Source organism: Pan troglodytes, chromosome 4 (genome assembly GCF_028858775.2).
Source record: "Pan troglodytes isolate AG18354 chromosome 4, NHGRI_mPanTro3-v2.0_pri, whole genome shotgun sequence".
In the NCBI taxonomy this organism is placed as follows: Eukaryota; Metazoa; Chordata; class Mammalia; order Primates; family Hominidae; genus Pan; species Pan troglodytes.
The window spans coordinates 130,504,777-130,521,080 of NC_072402.2; the positions used below are offsets into that span (position 1 = coordinate 130,504,777).

Sequence of the window (16,304 nt, forward strand, 5' to 3'; positions counted from 1 at the left end):
GTAATGTGAGGTAAGACCCAGGGTCTGTGTCCGGGAGTCCTGGCCCAAGGCGGGCGCAGTCTCCAGCCGCCCCACCCCTGGCTGGGGGCTCTGCTCAGGGAGCACGGCCGGCAGGGGGGAAGAGGCGTGCGCTAGGCAGCAGCGGGGATGGAGGGAAGGGGGGGGGGGTCCGCCACCCGCCTGTGCGCGCCCAGTCCTGCCGCATCCTGGGTGCGCGCCGCCCACCCGCGGGGCGAGTGCCCAGGAGGCGAGGCGCGGCCCGGTGCGCCAGAGGTAGCTCCACCGCGAGCGTTGTGGGTGGGGCCCGCCGTGCCCGCCTCCCCACCTCCCCCGGCGGCGCTCCAGGCTGCAGTGTTCCGGGAGCTGGGTTATAAAATGCCGGGGTAAGCGGCAACTCAGACTTAGGATCCCGCTCACGACATGGCCTCGGGGGCTCAGCTCCCGCCGCAGCCGTCGAGCTCAGAGGTCAGCGCCGTCCAGAGCCCAGGCGGGCGTCCCGGCGCCGGTCTGGAGGAAACAGCCCTGGGCGTTCCTCTCCCGCCGTCTCCGGGGGAGGCCCCTCTGCCCCGGAGCAACCGGAGCAGGTGCCCTGGGACCCGCCAGCCCGGAGCGGCCTCCCTCCACGCGGCGTCCGCAGCAGTCCCCGTGCGGCCCCGGCGCGGTACGGCGCCAGCCGGGAAAACCGCAGACCCGGTCCCCGCCGCCGCCGCAGAGCAAGCTCCGCGGCCGGCTCCACAGTCCCGCAAGCCGCGCAACCTGGAAGGCGACCTGGACGAGCGCCGGCTGCTCTGCCACTTGCAGCTGGCCCAGGACCGCGAGGCGCGCCTGTGGCGGGGCGGCAAACCCCAGGTACCCGTCGCTGCCGCGTGGCCCTCCTCGCGCGTGCACGGCAGGCCGATGTAGCCTCCACCTGCACCCGCGCTGGGGTGTTCTGCAACTGGAGGCCGGGCCCTTCCCCAGGTGTGGCCCCTCACGAGAGGCACGAGGCTAGATCCACCAGCTTCTCTCTAGGAGGGCGTCTTGCTAGCAGGGCCTTCGGAAGAGGGCCTGTTTGAATCAAGGAACTCAGCCTACGACGAAAAGCGGGCGCGAGGGGTGGGGGTGATGGGTGAGCTGCTGCGCCGGGGGGCGCTTGCTCCCAGCGGGCATGCGGGGGAAGGGACTTCTCACTGCCCCACCCCCCGCACCTTAAGCAGGAGGCTCCTGCTGCTGGGGGACCAGGAGTGGCCGCTAGCGACCTTCCTCGCCCCACCTGCTCTTCTTCCTAGCAGGATGAAATCTGCGACGCCTTCGAGGAAGTCGTGTTGTGGCTCCTGCGGCTTCAGAACACCTTTTACTTCTCCCAGTCCACTTTTAACCTGGCCCTCACCATCTTCGGCCGCCTCCTGATTTCAGTGAAGGTAGGGAGGCCTCTGAGGGACGGTGGCAGATGGTGAGAGAAGAAACTAACCTTTGCTCCCCATTCCTGCTTGAGAGGTGAGAGTTTCCAGATGCTCAAAACCAAGGTGTATAAACTAACTTGCTCCGAGTGGAAGAGCTGGTGTTGGAACCTCTCCACATCCTACACTGGCTGTCTCAGGGTCATGTGGTCATCAGGATTGGACTTGGGGAGCGTGAGAGGACCTAGCTGGGAAAGGGCTTCCTGTGTAATGAGGTAGGATGTGCTTGTCTCAACCTGTCGAGGGCAGCTTGAGGCTAGGATGAGACTGGGTTCCCTGAGAAGGTGCCATATTTCCCACCTCCAGTCAGTCCCGAAATGAAGGAATACTGCCCAGTCATCTGCAGTTCTGAAATCAGGAGCATCTTCGTTGGTCAGATCTAAAAACGGCACTAACATTCTGTCTTGTGGAGAAATTGAGCCTTTTAAAAATGGGGAAAAAAAGCTTATTAAAACAAACGGCTGGGTGCAATGGCTCACGCCTGTAATCCCAGCAATTTGGGAGGCCAAGGGGTGTGGATCACTTGAGGTCAGGAGTTGGAGACCATCCTGGCCAGCATGGTGAAACCCTGTCTCTATTAAAAATACAAAAATTAGCCAGGTGTGGTGGCCCGCCCCTATAGTCCTAGCTACTCAGGAGGCTGTGACAGGAGAATCGCTCAAAATCAGGAGGTGGAGGTTGCAGTGAGCCAAGATCATGCCACTGCACTCCAGCCTGGGCAACAGAGTGAGACTCCATGTCAAAAAAGTATATAAAAGAAAACAAACACAGATGCTTTTCAGTTTGTTTCTGGCATTCATATTCTGCTCAAATGTGTTTGTTCCATACTGCAGGTAAAAGAGAAATACCTGCATTGCGCCACAATTACTTCCTTGAGGCTTGCTGCAAAAGTTAATGAAGAAGAGGAGGTATGCATCCTTGGAAGTCCACACTGGGCTGCACTTGAGGTATAGGGGTGTAACATTGGAGGACTCCAGTTTCCTGATAGGTCTGTGCCCTTAGATATGGTGGATGTTTTGGAAAAGTCACCAACTTGCCAGCATCTCTGCTATCCCTTCCATTGGCTTGTCAGGCTTTGAGACCCCACAAATGAACAAGTAGAGCAGCTGAACTGTCCTGGCCCACCAAACCTAGAGACCTGAACTCTTGACAGATACATCTGGCCTCACTGGTTGATGACAGATGCTACCTCTCTCTAAACAGGGGCATCTGCTGTTGAGCAAGGAAAAAGGCCTCCCAAACCATGTGACTTAACATTCCACCCCAAGCAATTATGTCTAAGAAAGCTGCTTGAGACTTGAGGACTTGGCTGTGTCAATGAAGCTGGTCCTTGGGAACTCTGGGACCCCTGAGAGGGACAGGAGGGCCATGTGCTGGGGGTAAAGTACAAGGGGCCCATGAGCATTTCAGGCATGGCTGGATGGCTGAATTTCACTGTGGCATCTGTTCAGGAGGAGATCACCTCCTAATACCCTTTCCAAGCTTTCCTACCTCCCTCCAACTTCTCCCAGTTTGGGGATGGTGAAATCACTGCCATTGCCACAGGGGTCACCCTTAGCTGATCTCTGGGTCTGAGGAGGCAGGGAAGAAGTTGTGTGTCCAGTTCCAAACCTTCAATAAAAATGTTTTAAACTCCTGTTTATGAGAATAGAATTAATGCCCAAGTTGCTTTTGTCCAACTAAAAATCAAGTGACCCTTTTTCTGGAGGTTATAGTAATACTTCTGTTTATCTAAAAACATAGGATCAAGCCTTTAATGTACTTGGTACTCGAATGTTTACTCATAGACAAGCCTCATTAGTCCCTCTGTGGGGAAAGCCATAGTTTTTCCAGAACTGAACCACCTTCAATCAAGGTTGAAGGAAATGTGTTTGCAGTTGTGATGCTAAAAAACCCATAGGAGGTTTTATCAATGTGTCTGGTACAGACTAGGAAGCTCAAAAGCATAGTTTTTTTTCTCTATGCCCAGTACCCATGGTAGGGATCAGGAATAGGGAGAGGCAGAACCCATGGCTCCTGGAAAGCTTGGGGTGAGTTCTTGCAGCTGAACAGGGGAGATGGCACAGCCCCAGCCTCCAAAGCACCTTTGGGTATGAGCTAGCATGCAGCTGGGGGATCAAGACCCGGTTTCAGAGGGGGACCATGTGATGTTCACTACATAACTACCTGAGGATTTGACAGATAGCCAAGATCTGGTTTAGTATTTCTTTCAGAAGCATTTTCTGTGGCAGGCCACAGGAAGACAACTCCACTAAGGTCATGAATGCCCAGTCCCCATGGGTAAGAAAACAAAAGCTACTATGACATGATGTAGGGCTTTGGCCTCTTTATTTTCTTTTTACAGTTTATTCCACAAGTAAAAGACTTCACAAAGCACTATGGCTCTGACTATTCCCCGAATGAGCTGCTGAGGATGGAGCTGGCTATTCTGGACAGACTGCACTGGGACCTCTATATTGGGACGCCGCTGGACTTCTTGACTATAGTGAGTAAGGAGGTGTTTACAGAGTCTACCCTAAACTCGTGTGTGCCTTTGGAACAGCTGTTTACAACATGGGATGGCAAAGCACAGGCGTGCACACGCCCTTGCACATGCACCACAGTGAGGTGACCCACAAGGCTCATGACATACGGAAGAGTGAAAAGGTATCTTAAATCCAACACAGTTCCACCAGACTCCCACTTCTAAAGGACATTAAATTAACTTTACAAAGATTTTTAGACGGCACTATTATGGTGAGTTTCTCTTTTAAATACACACTGCAAAAATATTTAACTTTCCATTCTATGAATACTGTACATAAATATCTGTCTGCTTTTGCTACACTTTACACACATTCACTTAGCTGTCTTTATTCACCTACACACAATCCTTATTGAAGCTTTAGACCATATTGATCTGGCACTTAAAAAAATATCATACATTAGTTTGTATTTGTTTTAGTTGGGGGAATGATGGTCATCCTTAAGGATATGATTCTGTTAGTAAGGCAAAATTATGCAATGTGGAAATCTCATGGGGTTTTGGTTTGTTATGAAGCATGAAGATTAAATTACTAAAGACTGTTTCATTATGAAAACTGGCCACCGTTGCCAAGTTGCAGAGTTTCGTCTTATGATAAGCAGATACAAGTAACTTTTCTGCTACCTTGGTCTTGAATAGTATGTTTCTATTTTTTAGAATGGAAACATTGTCATCTAGGTACTTTCCGCTCATAACGATGATGTCACAAAGCAGACTTTTTTTTTTTTTTTTTTTTTTTTTGTCCCGGAGTGGAAGCTCAGCTTGGCCACAGGATGGGCATTAAGCCTCAAGCCCCTTACGGAGCCATGGATAGGAATGAAAAGGGTTGGGCAACATTTGATGTTCCCTGATGGAAATTTGAATTGTTTGCACTTTTGGTCATTGATATAGGAAAAGTATGGGGTTTTCTGTTCTAACATTAAAAACCATGGTCTCCAGTTCCATGCCCTGGTGGTCCTGAGCTGGCCCCATGTGTTGGAGCTGCTGCCTCAGAGGAATCCTTCCCTCCACGTCGCATCCCTGACCAGGCAGCTGCAGCACTGTATGGCGGGCCACCAGCTGCTGCAGTTCAAGGGCTCCACACTGGCCTTGGTCATCATCACCTTAGAGCTGGAGAGGCTCATGCCCGGCTGGTGTGCTCCTATATCTGATCTGCTAAAGAAAGCACAGGTAGACATCAACTTTGCCCCAGACCAGGCTCTGTGTTTTGCCCCTTTAGCTGATGCACTCTGACCCCAAAGGGGTACCCTTTGCCCTTGCAGCCTCTGGAAAATGTTCTGGCCATAACCCTGGAAAGAGTCTGCCCAAAGGCTAGGCTTTCCACACTTGGTCATGCTCTATGCACTTGAGATGGGACATGTGTTCCCTTCACTGGACCAATGGGGGTGGTCTCTGAGAGTGAGAGAATCTTTATCTCAATGGGAGCCCTTGTAGCCAAGAGGACTGTGGGGAGTCAGGGGTATGTCTGGCTTAGGAGGAAGCAACCCTGAGCTTAATACTGAGGAGCATAAATTCTAAACTCCTTCACCTCTCCTTTGTATGAGTGTGTGGTACCAGGTACAGGGGTACCATGAGGCAAGCATTGTGGGGGCACAAGGGGGAGAGGGGTGTGTCAGAATCCCTCAGAACAGATAGGTTAGGATGGAATGCATAGTTAGACTAATGACAACTTTACTGAGGTTGGAAATGGATGTCCCTGAGATGGTAGGATTAGTGGTCCTTAGTTGGGTGGTTGGACCTTCCTGAACTTGCTTCATGCTAACATTTTGGCACTCAATTGCCAATTTCTTAGAATGTATGATGGTTCTGCTTGAAGATGGCCACTCTATTCTAATACAGGTTGGTGATATGCAGTACAGCTGCTGCAAGGAACTTGTAACGCAGCAACTGAGAAGTTTTCAGTCATCCTCCCGCACAGACAACTTTGTGTCACCTGCCAACTAGCCCCTCTGCCTCCACCCCGGGGCTTTCAGAGCATAATGTGAAACCTCCTTGCTTGGACTACCATGAGTTCTTTGGCTTGTTATGAATCCTGTAAAAAGGGAAGGTGGCTCTGGAAGAGCAACTGAGAAAAAGTTCCCAACTGAGCCCTTGGAAAAAAAAATAAAGGGGAGAGGGGAAAGGCAGGCTGAGGTCAGTAGAGGTCAGGGTGGTCTGATAGACCATGACCCTGTCTTCCCTTTTTCTCCTCTGGGCCTGAAGCCAGGGAGTATGAATGAATGTTCAAATGGCAGCTTGTTTTACCTTCCTTCTCCAGCAAGGGTTGGCATTGGCCCCTGGGAGCGCTGGAATATGAAACCAAGAGGCAGGCCTGGCTCAGGGCTGAAGGGCTGGGGCTAGTTCTGACCAGTTCTTGCTGCTCTACCTGCCAGAGCTGGCCAGGTCCTTCCAACTTCCCAGGCTTATCCCAAACACATATGTGGTGCTTCCAGTCCCAACTACCCTGCCTGCCACTCCTCACATGGGACAGTCTCTGCAGATGCATTTACCCAACCATGGCTATGACTTATGTCTTCCCTTTACAAGGACTGGATTATAAAGTATGCTTTGTTTAATGTAACTTGAGCAAGATTTAGGCATATCTTTCCTTTGTTACTCTTGAGCAAAGTGGTTTCAGTTATTAGTTTAACTAGAGGGATTTTGTGCTAATGAATGGGTATTATAGGCTAACACCTGTGATGGGAGGCACAGCTCTGAATGCTTTCTGTTGGGATGAGCAGGTTCTGAGGCCAAGCCTGCTCCAACCACAGTGCTGCCAGGAGGAGGAGCCGGCTGCCTCTCTCATGCTGTGCTACCACAGAGCCATTCTCTAAGCAGGGGAGTGCAGCTGACAAAGATGCCAGCTGGGGCTGTGTAAGTTGTGTTGGGGGTATGAATGACTGAGCCACACATTCAGAGGTGGTTTGTGAAGTCTTCCACTGTGAACTATGGTTTTCTTTTTTTTTTTTTTTTTTTTTTTGGTGTGTTTGTGTAAATGTGCTAAGCCATGGGGTGGGAGGGGAAAGATTTACTAGGTGCAAAGTGGTCAAGGGCCAGATATACTATAATTGTCTATATTATAGAGTTAGTATACATCTGTATTTTTTCTTGACACACTTTTGCTTGTTGGTGCTTTCGTTAAAATTACACTTTAATTGCTTCCGATCCTGTATGAGTCTTATTTTGAGCTACCATGCATTTAGCCTTGCGAGAGTCAGATACATTTGGAACACTATCTCCTAGGTCATATCAAGAACTCTCCTCTAGTCCAGAACCCATTTTACAGATGGAGATGCTGAGGCCATGCTGCTCACAGCTTCCAGTGGTGGCCATGAGTGCCCTCTGCCTCCTTCCTTCCAGTGTAAGTGGGACCACAGTGCATGAGGCAGAAGGACATCCTGAGGGCTCATACCAGTTTAGGCATCCCAGGCTTTAGGGGAACTGCTGGAAGACATCTGCTGCTTAACCAGGTGGCTATGGATGTGAGCTAGATTCTGAGAGCTGATCCAGCTCAAACCTCTTGGAGAAAGCAGAGGGTAGACATGTGAGTCCTAGGACTGGGGTAAGAGACAACCTTCTGCTCTGGCTTTCTATAAATGATAGAACTCTTCTATAGGGAAGCTCACTTTTGTATTGCCGAAGTCCCACTCGTGGATTTTTAAAAATCTTATGTGCTTTTCAAGCTTGCTGTGGGGCCCCAGGTCCCATCCTACTTCCCTCTAATATTCTTTTCTGACATTAGGAACTCCTATCCCACCTCAACTCAGAGATTGGGAAACATTTCTCTGGGAGAAATATGGATACAATCCATTTTCCTTTTGACCCCACCTATTGAAAGGCAGGGATTGGTGAAGGAATGAGGCTGAAGAAAATGGAGATGGAAAAAGCTCAGAGGCAGATGCTATAGCAGAAAGAAAGGTAGGTGGGCTCAGGGAGGAACAGGGCAGGGGGAGCATCATAGACCTGTCTTAAACTTGTCCAAACAGTACTTCCCTGAAATGAATGAGCCAAGTCATTTGATGATGTTTCCACCACCTAGGAGGCCCTCCTCCCCCTGGCTTCCTGGAGAGTCTCTGTCCTTCAAAACTTGGTGAATACTTTACTTTGCCTCCCTGCTGCCTGCCTTCCCACAAGTAGAGCTGAGCTATGCCTGCATTAGGGATGTGTTCATACCACTCTCCCTGCAGGGGTCCCCATTTTCTCATTTTGGTCTTCCCAAACCTACCTAGTGCTCAATGGAGAAAGCTCCTTAAAAAACAAACCCACGTACTTTTTATCACTTCTTTTCACCAGTCTGCTCTTCCTCAGCCACTTTTGCCTGTCCCCTAGGGCTTTCTACCTCTAAAAAACAGTCTCAGGTCCACCAGCCCACACCATCAGGCTGCGTACTTTAACACTAGCCACACTTTCACTACTCTTCCATCATTCCATTGAGATGCCAAGGAGCAGGTGTAGCTCAGGATTTAAGGGTACAGACTACCAGCGTTCAAATCTCAACTTCTCCAGTTACTTGCCATGTAACCTTGGGTAATTACTTAAACCTCTGTGCTTCAGCTATAAAATGGGGATGAATGGTCCCTAATCATAGGATTAGGATGAGGATTAGAGGAGTTAATGCATGTAATGTGGTTCCGAGCAGTCCTGGCACTCGAATATTAGTAGTCCCATGGCAAGCCTTTTTGCTAAGGAGGAACACTCCTCAAGGGCAGGTGCCCCTTTTCTCATGTCCTGCACCCAGTTAACCAATAAAGATTCGTGGACCACAGGCTGCCCCTTTACCTTCCTGTAACTTTCCTGTGACTCTTCCCTCCATCCCCCACCTATGCAAGAGCCTTTCACAGATGCCTGTAGCAGGGTTTCCTATTAAAACAATTCCTACAGAAGTCGATCAACCTCCACAAAATTCAAAGAACAGACAAGCTGTATTTTACCACAGTTGTAGCAGATTAATGGGCTCAGGAAACTTGTTAAATCAGAAAAGCTACTGCCCAAAAAAGACACCACAAAAACTCAAAATAAATGCAAAATTTAATGAAAAAAATAAGTACAAAGTGAATGGAAAAGAACAAAAACAGTCAATGAATGCAGGAGTAAATGAATTAACACGTGAAGCAATTTTAGAAAAGCATGTTAACGTAACAGACTAGCAAGCCACACTTCCTCGGGCCTCGTATCCATGAGCCCCACTTAACGGAGCCCACATTTACACATACACAAACATATGCAGTCAGTATGCACAATTACAAACCACCTAGATCAGGGTACCCACAACTAGAAAGACCATATTTCCACATTGGCCTGGGACAGGTCTGGTTTATGCCTTTTGATCTGGTGTAATTAATAGCATCCCCTTTCTCTCTCAATAGTCCCAGTTTGGGCAACAAATTATATGGTGATTCTTCTATCTCAAACAAACATGGTTTATGAAAGACATGATAGTAAATGCCAACATGATCCTGTAAGACAGCCCTAATAACGCCAACAAATGACAATGAGAAAAAGAGGGGTAAATGAGACTCTGCAGACAGGGTCACATTCTATGGGGGCTAACTTACTAAACAGTGGCAAGTTTTAAGCCCACTTTATGCACCAAGGTTTAATTTGGTTTCAGCTAAAGAAGACAAAATTCCAAACACAAACAGCAGGGGAGAGGTGCAGTGAGGCTTGCTGGAGGGACCTATGGAGGCAGCTCAGACCAGAAAACACAAGTCTGTCAAGTGTCCCTGAAGATCCTGGGAAGGCTTAGGCCCGCAGGCAGCCAGCCACGAGTATGGCCTTTCAGTATGCCCGGGGTGCGACCCGCAGGCCACAATGGACGAATGGCCAAGTCTGCATACTCCAGAGTCCTAGGTTGGCCCATGAACCAGGAATTCTCATTTCTTATGTATCCAATGAACCTGCTGGGTCACCAGGCCTCATCTTCATAAATATGTTAGCTGAGAGAGGCTATCTTAAAGGTCATGCTCTGACCCAACTGCATACACTTTCAGACATAAAATTACCCTAGAGATGAGCCACTGGCAGCCCACATTTGCCCTGGATGTGCCAGTTTACCTTTTTAGATACCCTCACTGAAGCATCAGTTTTCAATTGCAACCAGATATGGACTTATTGTGACGCTAAGGAAGCTTAATCTTCAGGGCCCCTTCCAAGACCCTGTACCTAATTTTATATTAACGTTGTTTTTCTTAAAGAAGTCTTTCTAAATAATTCAAGCTTTCAGCCCCATAAAATTTAGATCCACCCCTGGTCATAGCATAAAAAGTTGAATTGTCACTAGAACCTGCTCTGCTGCTGGAGCATGGAGCCCCTCACAGGTAAAGGCTGCCTCTTCCTGGCCGTGCCTCGGTGGACACACACAGCTCACCCCTCCGCTTCTCCCTGAGCAGAACATCATCTCAGGAAGGCAGGAGGAAGCCAGGACTTGGTCCTGGAAATCAATAATGCAAGCCAGACAGAAAGGGGGAAATGGTCATGAGAAGGAAGACAGGGGCATGAAAAGCAAACTACCAATTCCACAATAAATTAGCACGTCTTCCTGAGGCTTCCAGCCAGGGAGTAGGCTATACTGTGAGCTCCTTGAGGGGAGCGTTGTGCATTCCTCTGGGTAGCTCCAGTGCCCAGCACGGTGCTTCAACATTAAAACTACCCTTCCTTTCATTTAGTCATTTTACATCTCCCATTTTACCAGGCCATATTCTCAACACTGACATTCTTGGTGGCTTGTAAACCAACAGGAGCACAGAAGAATCAAAGCTGCTAGTACTTCCTTAAAATGTTCCCCTTTAGAGTGCAGCTGAAGGGGAAAGCTCCTTTGCCGCTCATTTTTCCCTAATTGTCTATATACATCAGACACCTTCATCTCTTCACCCTGTGACCCAGCCAGGAAAGAAGCAATGACTTTGAGGTAACAACCTTTTTCCCACTGAGTACTCTTTACATTTGGAATATGCAGGATTCGCTTGGGAGTCTTAATTGGAGTCAAACACTTAACACACACACATGGAGTTGGTCCCTGTCTACAGGTAGCACCTCTGGGGCACAGACAACAGCTTTGGGCTGCTGTTCCATTTACATTCACAGTAAAAACGCTGGACATGGTCTTGTTCATGTTCCAATTCCATCCATAAAGAAATGCCAAACACTGTCATTACAGGAAGTTTATTACCCACCTCTCCCTGTATATGATAGGCATACTTTATACATAAGAAAGGTTTAGCTGTATTTTTAGTTTTTAAAAATCAGGGAATCTGTGTTACTTATGAAAATAATGGGAGAGGATATTATTTGTCTTGACGCTGGTGCCAAAATAAATATTTAGAAGTGTTTTAAAGTTATTAAAATTAAGCTGTAGGTTAGAAAAATTAAAATGAGGGGAACTGGGTGAATTTTGCAGCATGTATACCAGACCACGCAGCTGCACCTAGGGCACCACGTGAGTTGCCATCTCCACGCTGAACAATTAGGCCTAGCATCCCGGCTGGGGCCTTCGCTAGAGCGGCACATAACAGCTCCGTCAGGGAATAGTGACACTGTAAATGGAAGACCAGCCACTGGCTCTGAAAAAAATAAACCTCGTCAGTTTTGGATTCCAGCATTCATGGCTTTTACGTGTTTGCATAGAGAGGGGTGGCCCGCCAGGCCCGGGGCAGCCTGGGGCCAGGGTCGGTTGGGGAAAAGCAAGGCTGTAAACACTGGAGTCTGTACCGGCTCCCAGTCCGTCCTCACACCATGTTATGGGAGAAGGGTCACAAGGTGTAACTCAAGCAACTTAACACATGAAAGTCTAAAGTCCACTCTTGACATGTAAGTCTGTGCGTGCGTTAACTGAAAAATAAAAATAAAACAAACAAAACAAAAACAGACACATTAAAAGATATGCAGACCAAATCAAACAGAAGCAAAAGACAGCAAGATGGACACCGTGAAAGGGCAGTCAGTTTGGCATTTGTGACGAGCAAAGCAGAGAATTCACCTCAGTTTGTGGTGTCCCAGGCTAAGGGTCAAGATCTGATTGGGAAGTAATTTTGCAAAAAATTTGGATTCAAATTTAAAGAGTATGCATAACCAATCAAAACCACTCAAATAAATGGTCATGAAAAACACCCCTGCCCCCATTCCAAAAATGCACTCCCGACTCACACTAGTCCCTTGACCAGGGCGGCAGGAAGGAGTACTCCCAGTCAACCCACCTACCCCATTCCTGGCCTCCACAGAGCCGTCATGGGAAGAGCGTTTTCTCTCCCAGGGACCAAACTGACTGAAGCTTTCTAGCAGGTCCAGAAAACAGGAAAGACCTGTTTTCCAGGCCCAGGCCTGGAGAACGTATCATGGAGCCCAGGCCACATGGGAAAAGCAGGGAGACCAGACACCAGTGACAAGCCCCCACCCCGAGGGCTGTGCTGGTGTCCTTTCAGCCTGCCTGCACCCACCTTCACCGGCCCTCAGACCCTGAACTGGCCACAGACCCCTGTCTGCAGTTGCTGAGTGGTTTCTCCACAGCTTATTTCCTAGGGAATCCTGGCTACCTTTTCTTTAACAAGATGGCAGGAAGCAGGGCAAAGTCACTTTGGGTGCCAGTACCTGGGTCACAGACTCCCGCCCCGTCCCAGGAAAATCCCGATTTCTGAGTTGCCAGCTTGAAATCTACACAGGTTCCAACTCACAGAGCCCCCACGCTCACCAAGACAAAAGATGGGCGTGGGAGCGGGACTGGAGGCAAACGCAGAGCAGAGGGGAAATTCATGGCTGAGGGGAGTGTGGGGCTGGGGTCCTCCCTGGGGACAGGCAGGGGCACATCTGTCCCAGCACTGTCAGCTGGGGTGGGGCCACTGGGCATCGGGATGAGAGAGACTACAAAAAGGAAGAGGGTCTGTCCTGAAGCAGAGGACAGACCTTAGGAGTGAGACTTGGCAACCAGTTCTGAAATACCTGGTTCTGTCCCCCTGTTTCCCCCAGCAAGAAGCCCTTTGAGTTTTTTTTCCTTGGTATGTGTTTGTGTGCCTCTGTGCATGTGTGTACTGTGTGCTGGCAGATATGTGCCTGAGACTGTGTATGTGAGATGGGACAGGACAGAAAGACAGTGTGCGTGCACATGTGTGTGCACATGTGGTTAGGAAATGCCATATTGGGGGTGAGGCGGGGGCAGGGCTAACACCAGAAGCAACAGCCCAGGGCCACAGCTAACTATGCACTTCATGGCCCTAACGGCTAGGCTCCATTGCCACCAAGGAAGGAAGGGCCTGGGCATACACATCCCCAAATATCCCAGGAGGAAATGGATCCCGAGAATGACGGCCAGCTTGGGTTCACCTGCTTAGTTCCTAGGTTGGCAAGAGAAGGATGGTACCCAAGATAGGCCGGGGCAGGGAGAAGCAGGGATGGATGGGATCCCCACAGTGTGACATAGCATGGCTGTGAATGAGGTGGGTGGGCGAGGGTGAGCCCAAGAAGCCAGGACATCTGGACTCCAGCTAAGGGTGTGGAAACAGGCTATGAAGATCGCCAGGGAGAAGTGACTCAGAGTTGTCCCCACCTGACTACTCCGTTGACTGCACTCTTGGTGCTGGGAAAGGCCTCCCTGCCATCCAGTCTTTCTCTCCTCTCTCCACTCTGCAGGAACAACTCCAGCCTCTACTTGAGGGGCAGCTCTTCTCCCCAAAAGAACCCACAGAGCCCCTGTGGGAAGCCGCTTTCCTCCCTTAAGCCCTGCGGGCCCTTCAGAACAGCTGTGTGGTGACCAGTCTCCAGGAGGCCAGTGTTGGCTGGCGCGAGTGCCCGCAGTTCTCCATCACCACCTGCCAGCCAATACGGGCTCCACACCACTGCCCCACAGACTGAGGAGGGATGCGCCACAGCTGTCCAAGCAGAAACCACCACGGCTTTTGGAATCTGGCTGGAGATGCTGACATTCCCAGGTCCTGTCCTGCCCCTGGCCTGAAAGACCATTCCCAGCATTCCCAGAGCCCTGCAGCTTCGCCCTCTCCACGCTGCTCCTCGCCCATGCAGCCCCACCTTCACCACGCTGCAACAGGGCCACAGCTGCCAAGGGGGCTATGGGAGAGCGAATGGGTGAGCAAGAAAGTTGGGGGAAGAGGAAGAAGGGGGAAGAGGAGAGAAGAAGGGAGAAGGGAGAGGGAGGGGGAGCACAAGATTGCCTGTGCAAGTGAGACTGCATGAGTATCAGAGCAATCCAGACGGCGAGACACTGGATCACTAGTGAAAGAAAAAGAAAGGCAACCAAGAAAGCTGGGGGGAGAGCCACTGAAGATGAGGGAAAACCAAACAGGAAAGGGGTAAGAGAGGGCGAGCAAGAGAGCGAGAAGGGAAGTGAGGGACAAGAACGAAAGCAAGAGCCCACAGGAGCAAGAGGAGCCAGCGCAGGCACGGCCTGCCACCTACTTCTTCTTGTCCTTGTCCTTCCTCAGGGGCTGCTGCGAGGTGGCGTGCAAGGCCTGCGACTGCAGGGCCTCCACCGCAGCCTTCCGGCGATTGAAGGCGTTGGTCTCCTCCTCCAGTTCCCGGCGCTTTTCCTCCACCTTGCGCTTCTCCTCCTGGTGGACCCGCTTCAGGTGCTCAAACTTCTCATGGAGCTGGCATCAGAAAGGGGGCAGAAGATGCGGGGAGCAAGAGGAGGGCTTGAGCCTGGGCCAGGAAGGCACCCCCACCTCTACCCTCAGCCAGGCCTTCCCTCCCTCAGCTTCCCCATCCCAGCCCCCAGCCTGGCACATACCTCCCTTTCCTTCTCCTTCAGCTCCAGCTCTGTCTCCTTCACTTTGTTGACAAACATCTGCCTCATCTCTTCCTCCTTCCTCTGCAGCTCACTTAGGAACTCCTTCCTCTTGGCCTCGTATGTCTCTTGTAGGCTGTGGAGACCCAGAGAAGAGAGGCCAAGGATGGGATTATGACGGAATAGGGTAGGGCAGGGCAGAGCCAGAGAAGTAGAATCATGTGGGCACGAGGGGTAAGAGGATGCTGGGGTCCCTCAGGGAACAGATGCCAGGGTGGTGTGTCTGGCCACAGCTGTGAAGACAGGCTCACTCTGGCTCAGGCTGTCACCTGAAGGGCTGGCTGTCACCATCGCTGTCCTGAAAGCCCATCTCCTCCAACTTGCAGCGCCGGTAGAGCTCGTAGTGCCGGCTGTGGGTCTGCTCGCGGAGGTCTTCCATGTTCACCCGGATCAACATCTCCCGCAGCTTCACGAAGTCGCAGTGATTCTCATTCTCCACTGAAAACAGAGGGCCGGTGGGGTATCAGGCAGGCATGCAGGCGGGCACACTCCAGAGTCAGGGTAGGCACGCAGGTGGGCATGAGGAGGAAACAGCACAGGGTACTACAGGCAGCAGGGCAGGCCAGGGAACTCAGTTCTACCCCCAGGATGCATTTCCCGTCCACACTCACCCTGCACCACTCCCCAGGGGTACTGCCGTGCTCGAACCAGCTTGTTCCCCACCTTCACCTCCTCGGTGCTGCCCACCACGGCAAAGGGCAGATGTGCCTGGAAAGGGGCCCGGGTATGCATAAGCCCTGAGCTGACACAGACTAATGGCAGACTCTCCCTCCCTGCCCCTGGGTCCTAGGGAGGGGCAGCCAGACCTGAACAAAGGCTCCAGGGCCAGATGCTTACTTCCTGGCTCTCTTCTGGAGAAATGTCCCAGAACCCCAAACAGGGGAGTGGGCTGAACCCTCAACCCCCTCCCTGGTGCTCCTGATTCTCCAAGCTGTTCTTTCAGCACTCGGGCCTCCCAGGGGCCATTAGAGCTTCCTGAAAGGACCTGTGAGCCTGGCTCCCTTCCAGGTTCCCAAACCCTTAAGCCTGCTCAACTCCTTCCATTTCCAGGCTCCTCCATGAGTCCAGATCTTATGACACCCAAACCTGGGGTCCCCAGTGTAGGCCCACTATCAGATTCCTCCTGTCCCCTGCCCACAGATGTAGGACTGGCCAGCTCCAGATGCCCACCCTTCTGTCCTGGAGAAGCTAAGGCTGGAATCCTGGGGAACAAGAGTCTCCTGGGGCTGTGTCAGATCTGTGCCGGCTCCTCGCCCTCTGGCCCCAGGGCCCTGAGGCCCTCGCCCAACGCTCACATTCATGACTGCGTTAATCTCTGCAACAGCCTCGTCATCCGTGGGAAACTGGTAGATCTGGACCCCGTTGCTGACCAACTCGCCCATGATCTTGATCTTGAACTTGTGGAGCTCGCTCTTGGAGATGGTGTCAGCCTTGGCGATGATGGGAATAATGTTCACCTGCCAGGATCAGGGGAGGGGACAGCAGGCTGGTTGGCTCTTTTGAGCAGTGGTTCCCATGCCATGCCCAGGATATGGATAGCCATGCCCAGGCCATATCCCTGGGCAGGGGGAAG

General features: G+C 51.0%; 2 protein-coding genes across 16 annotated transcripts in view; one reads left to right on the forward strand and one right to left on the reverse strand.

The window, feature by feature from the left end:
* CCNI2 (cyclin I family member 2) lies at nt 1-4,513 on the forward strand. Of its 2 annotated transcripts, none has more exons than XM_063811513.1 (4): nt 1-849; nt 1,272-1,400; nt 2,273-2,347; nt 3,784-4,513. In XM_063811513.1, the coding sequence occupies exons 1-4, from the start codon at nt 421-423 to the stop codon at nt 4,048-4,050; spliced, it is 900 nt and encodes a 299-aa protein (XP_063667583.1). In that variant the 5' UTR covers nt 1-420; the 3' UTR covers nt 4,051-4,513. The 2 variants fall into 2 exon arrangements, with proteins under 2 accessions (XP_063667583.1, XP_063667582.1); XM_063811512.1 differs by having other exon boundaries at nt 329-849; nt 1,269-1,400.
* The window catches only part of SEPTIN8 (septin 8), a 27,667-nt gene continuing 15,108 nt past the window's right edge, over nt 3,746-16,304 (reverse strand). For 5 of the 14 annotated variants that reach the window (XM_063811506.1, XM_063811511.1, XM_063811507.1 and 2 more), the window contains exons 5-10: nt 16,027-16,188; nt 15,343-15,439; nt 15,001-15,169; nt 14,675-14,807; nt 14,344-14,534; nt 3,746-5,118 (exon numbers count right to left, since the gene is read on the reverse strand). In XM_063811506.1, coding sequence (XP_063667576.1) covers nt 4,953-5,118; nt 14,344-14,534; nt 14,675-14,807; nt 15,001-15,169; nt 15,343-15,439; nt 16,027-16,188 — 918 coding nt within the window. In that variant the 3' untranslated portion in view covers nt 3,746-4,952. Of the gene's footprint in view, nt 5,119-8,952; nt 11,770-14,343; nt 14,535-14,674; nt 14,808-15,000; nt 15,170-15,342; nt 15,440-16,026; nt 16,189-16,304 lie in introns of those variants that run through there. The other 9 variants (XM_063811509.1, XM_016953786.4, XM_003310809.6 and 6 more) reach the window with 3 other exon arrangements.

What these genes read in the sequence shown, in the direction of transcription:
- CCNI2 (XM_063811512.1), top strand. Translation starts at nt 421, where the DNA reads ATGGCCTCGGGGGCTCAGCTCCCGCCGCAGCCGTCGAGCTCAGAGGTC. An exon ending in GGCGGGGCGGCAAACCCCAG is followed by an intron (nt 850 to 1,268) that starts GTACCCGTCGCT and finishes TCTTCTTCCTAG; the next exon opens with CAGGATGAAATCTGCGACGC. An exon ending in GCCTCCTGATTTCAGTGAAG is followed by an intron (nt 1,401 to 2,272) that starts GTAGGGAGGCCT and finishes TCCATACTGCAG; the next exon opens with GTAAAAGAGAAATACCTGCA.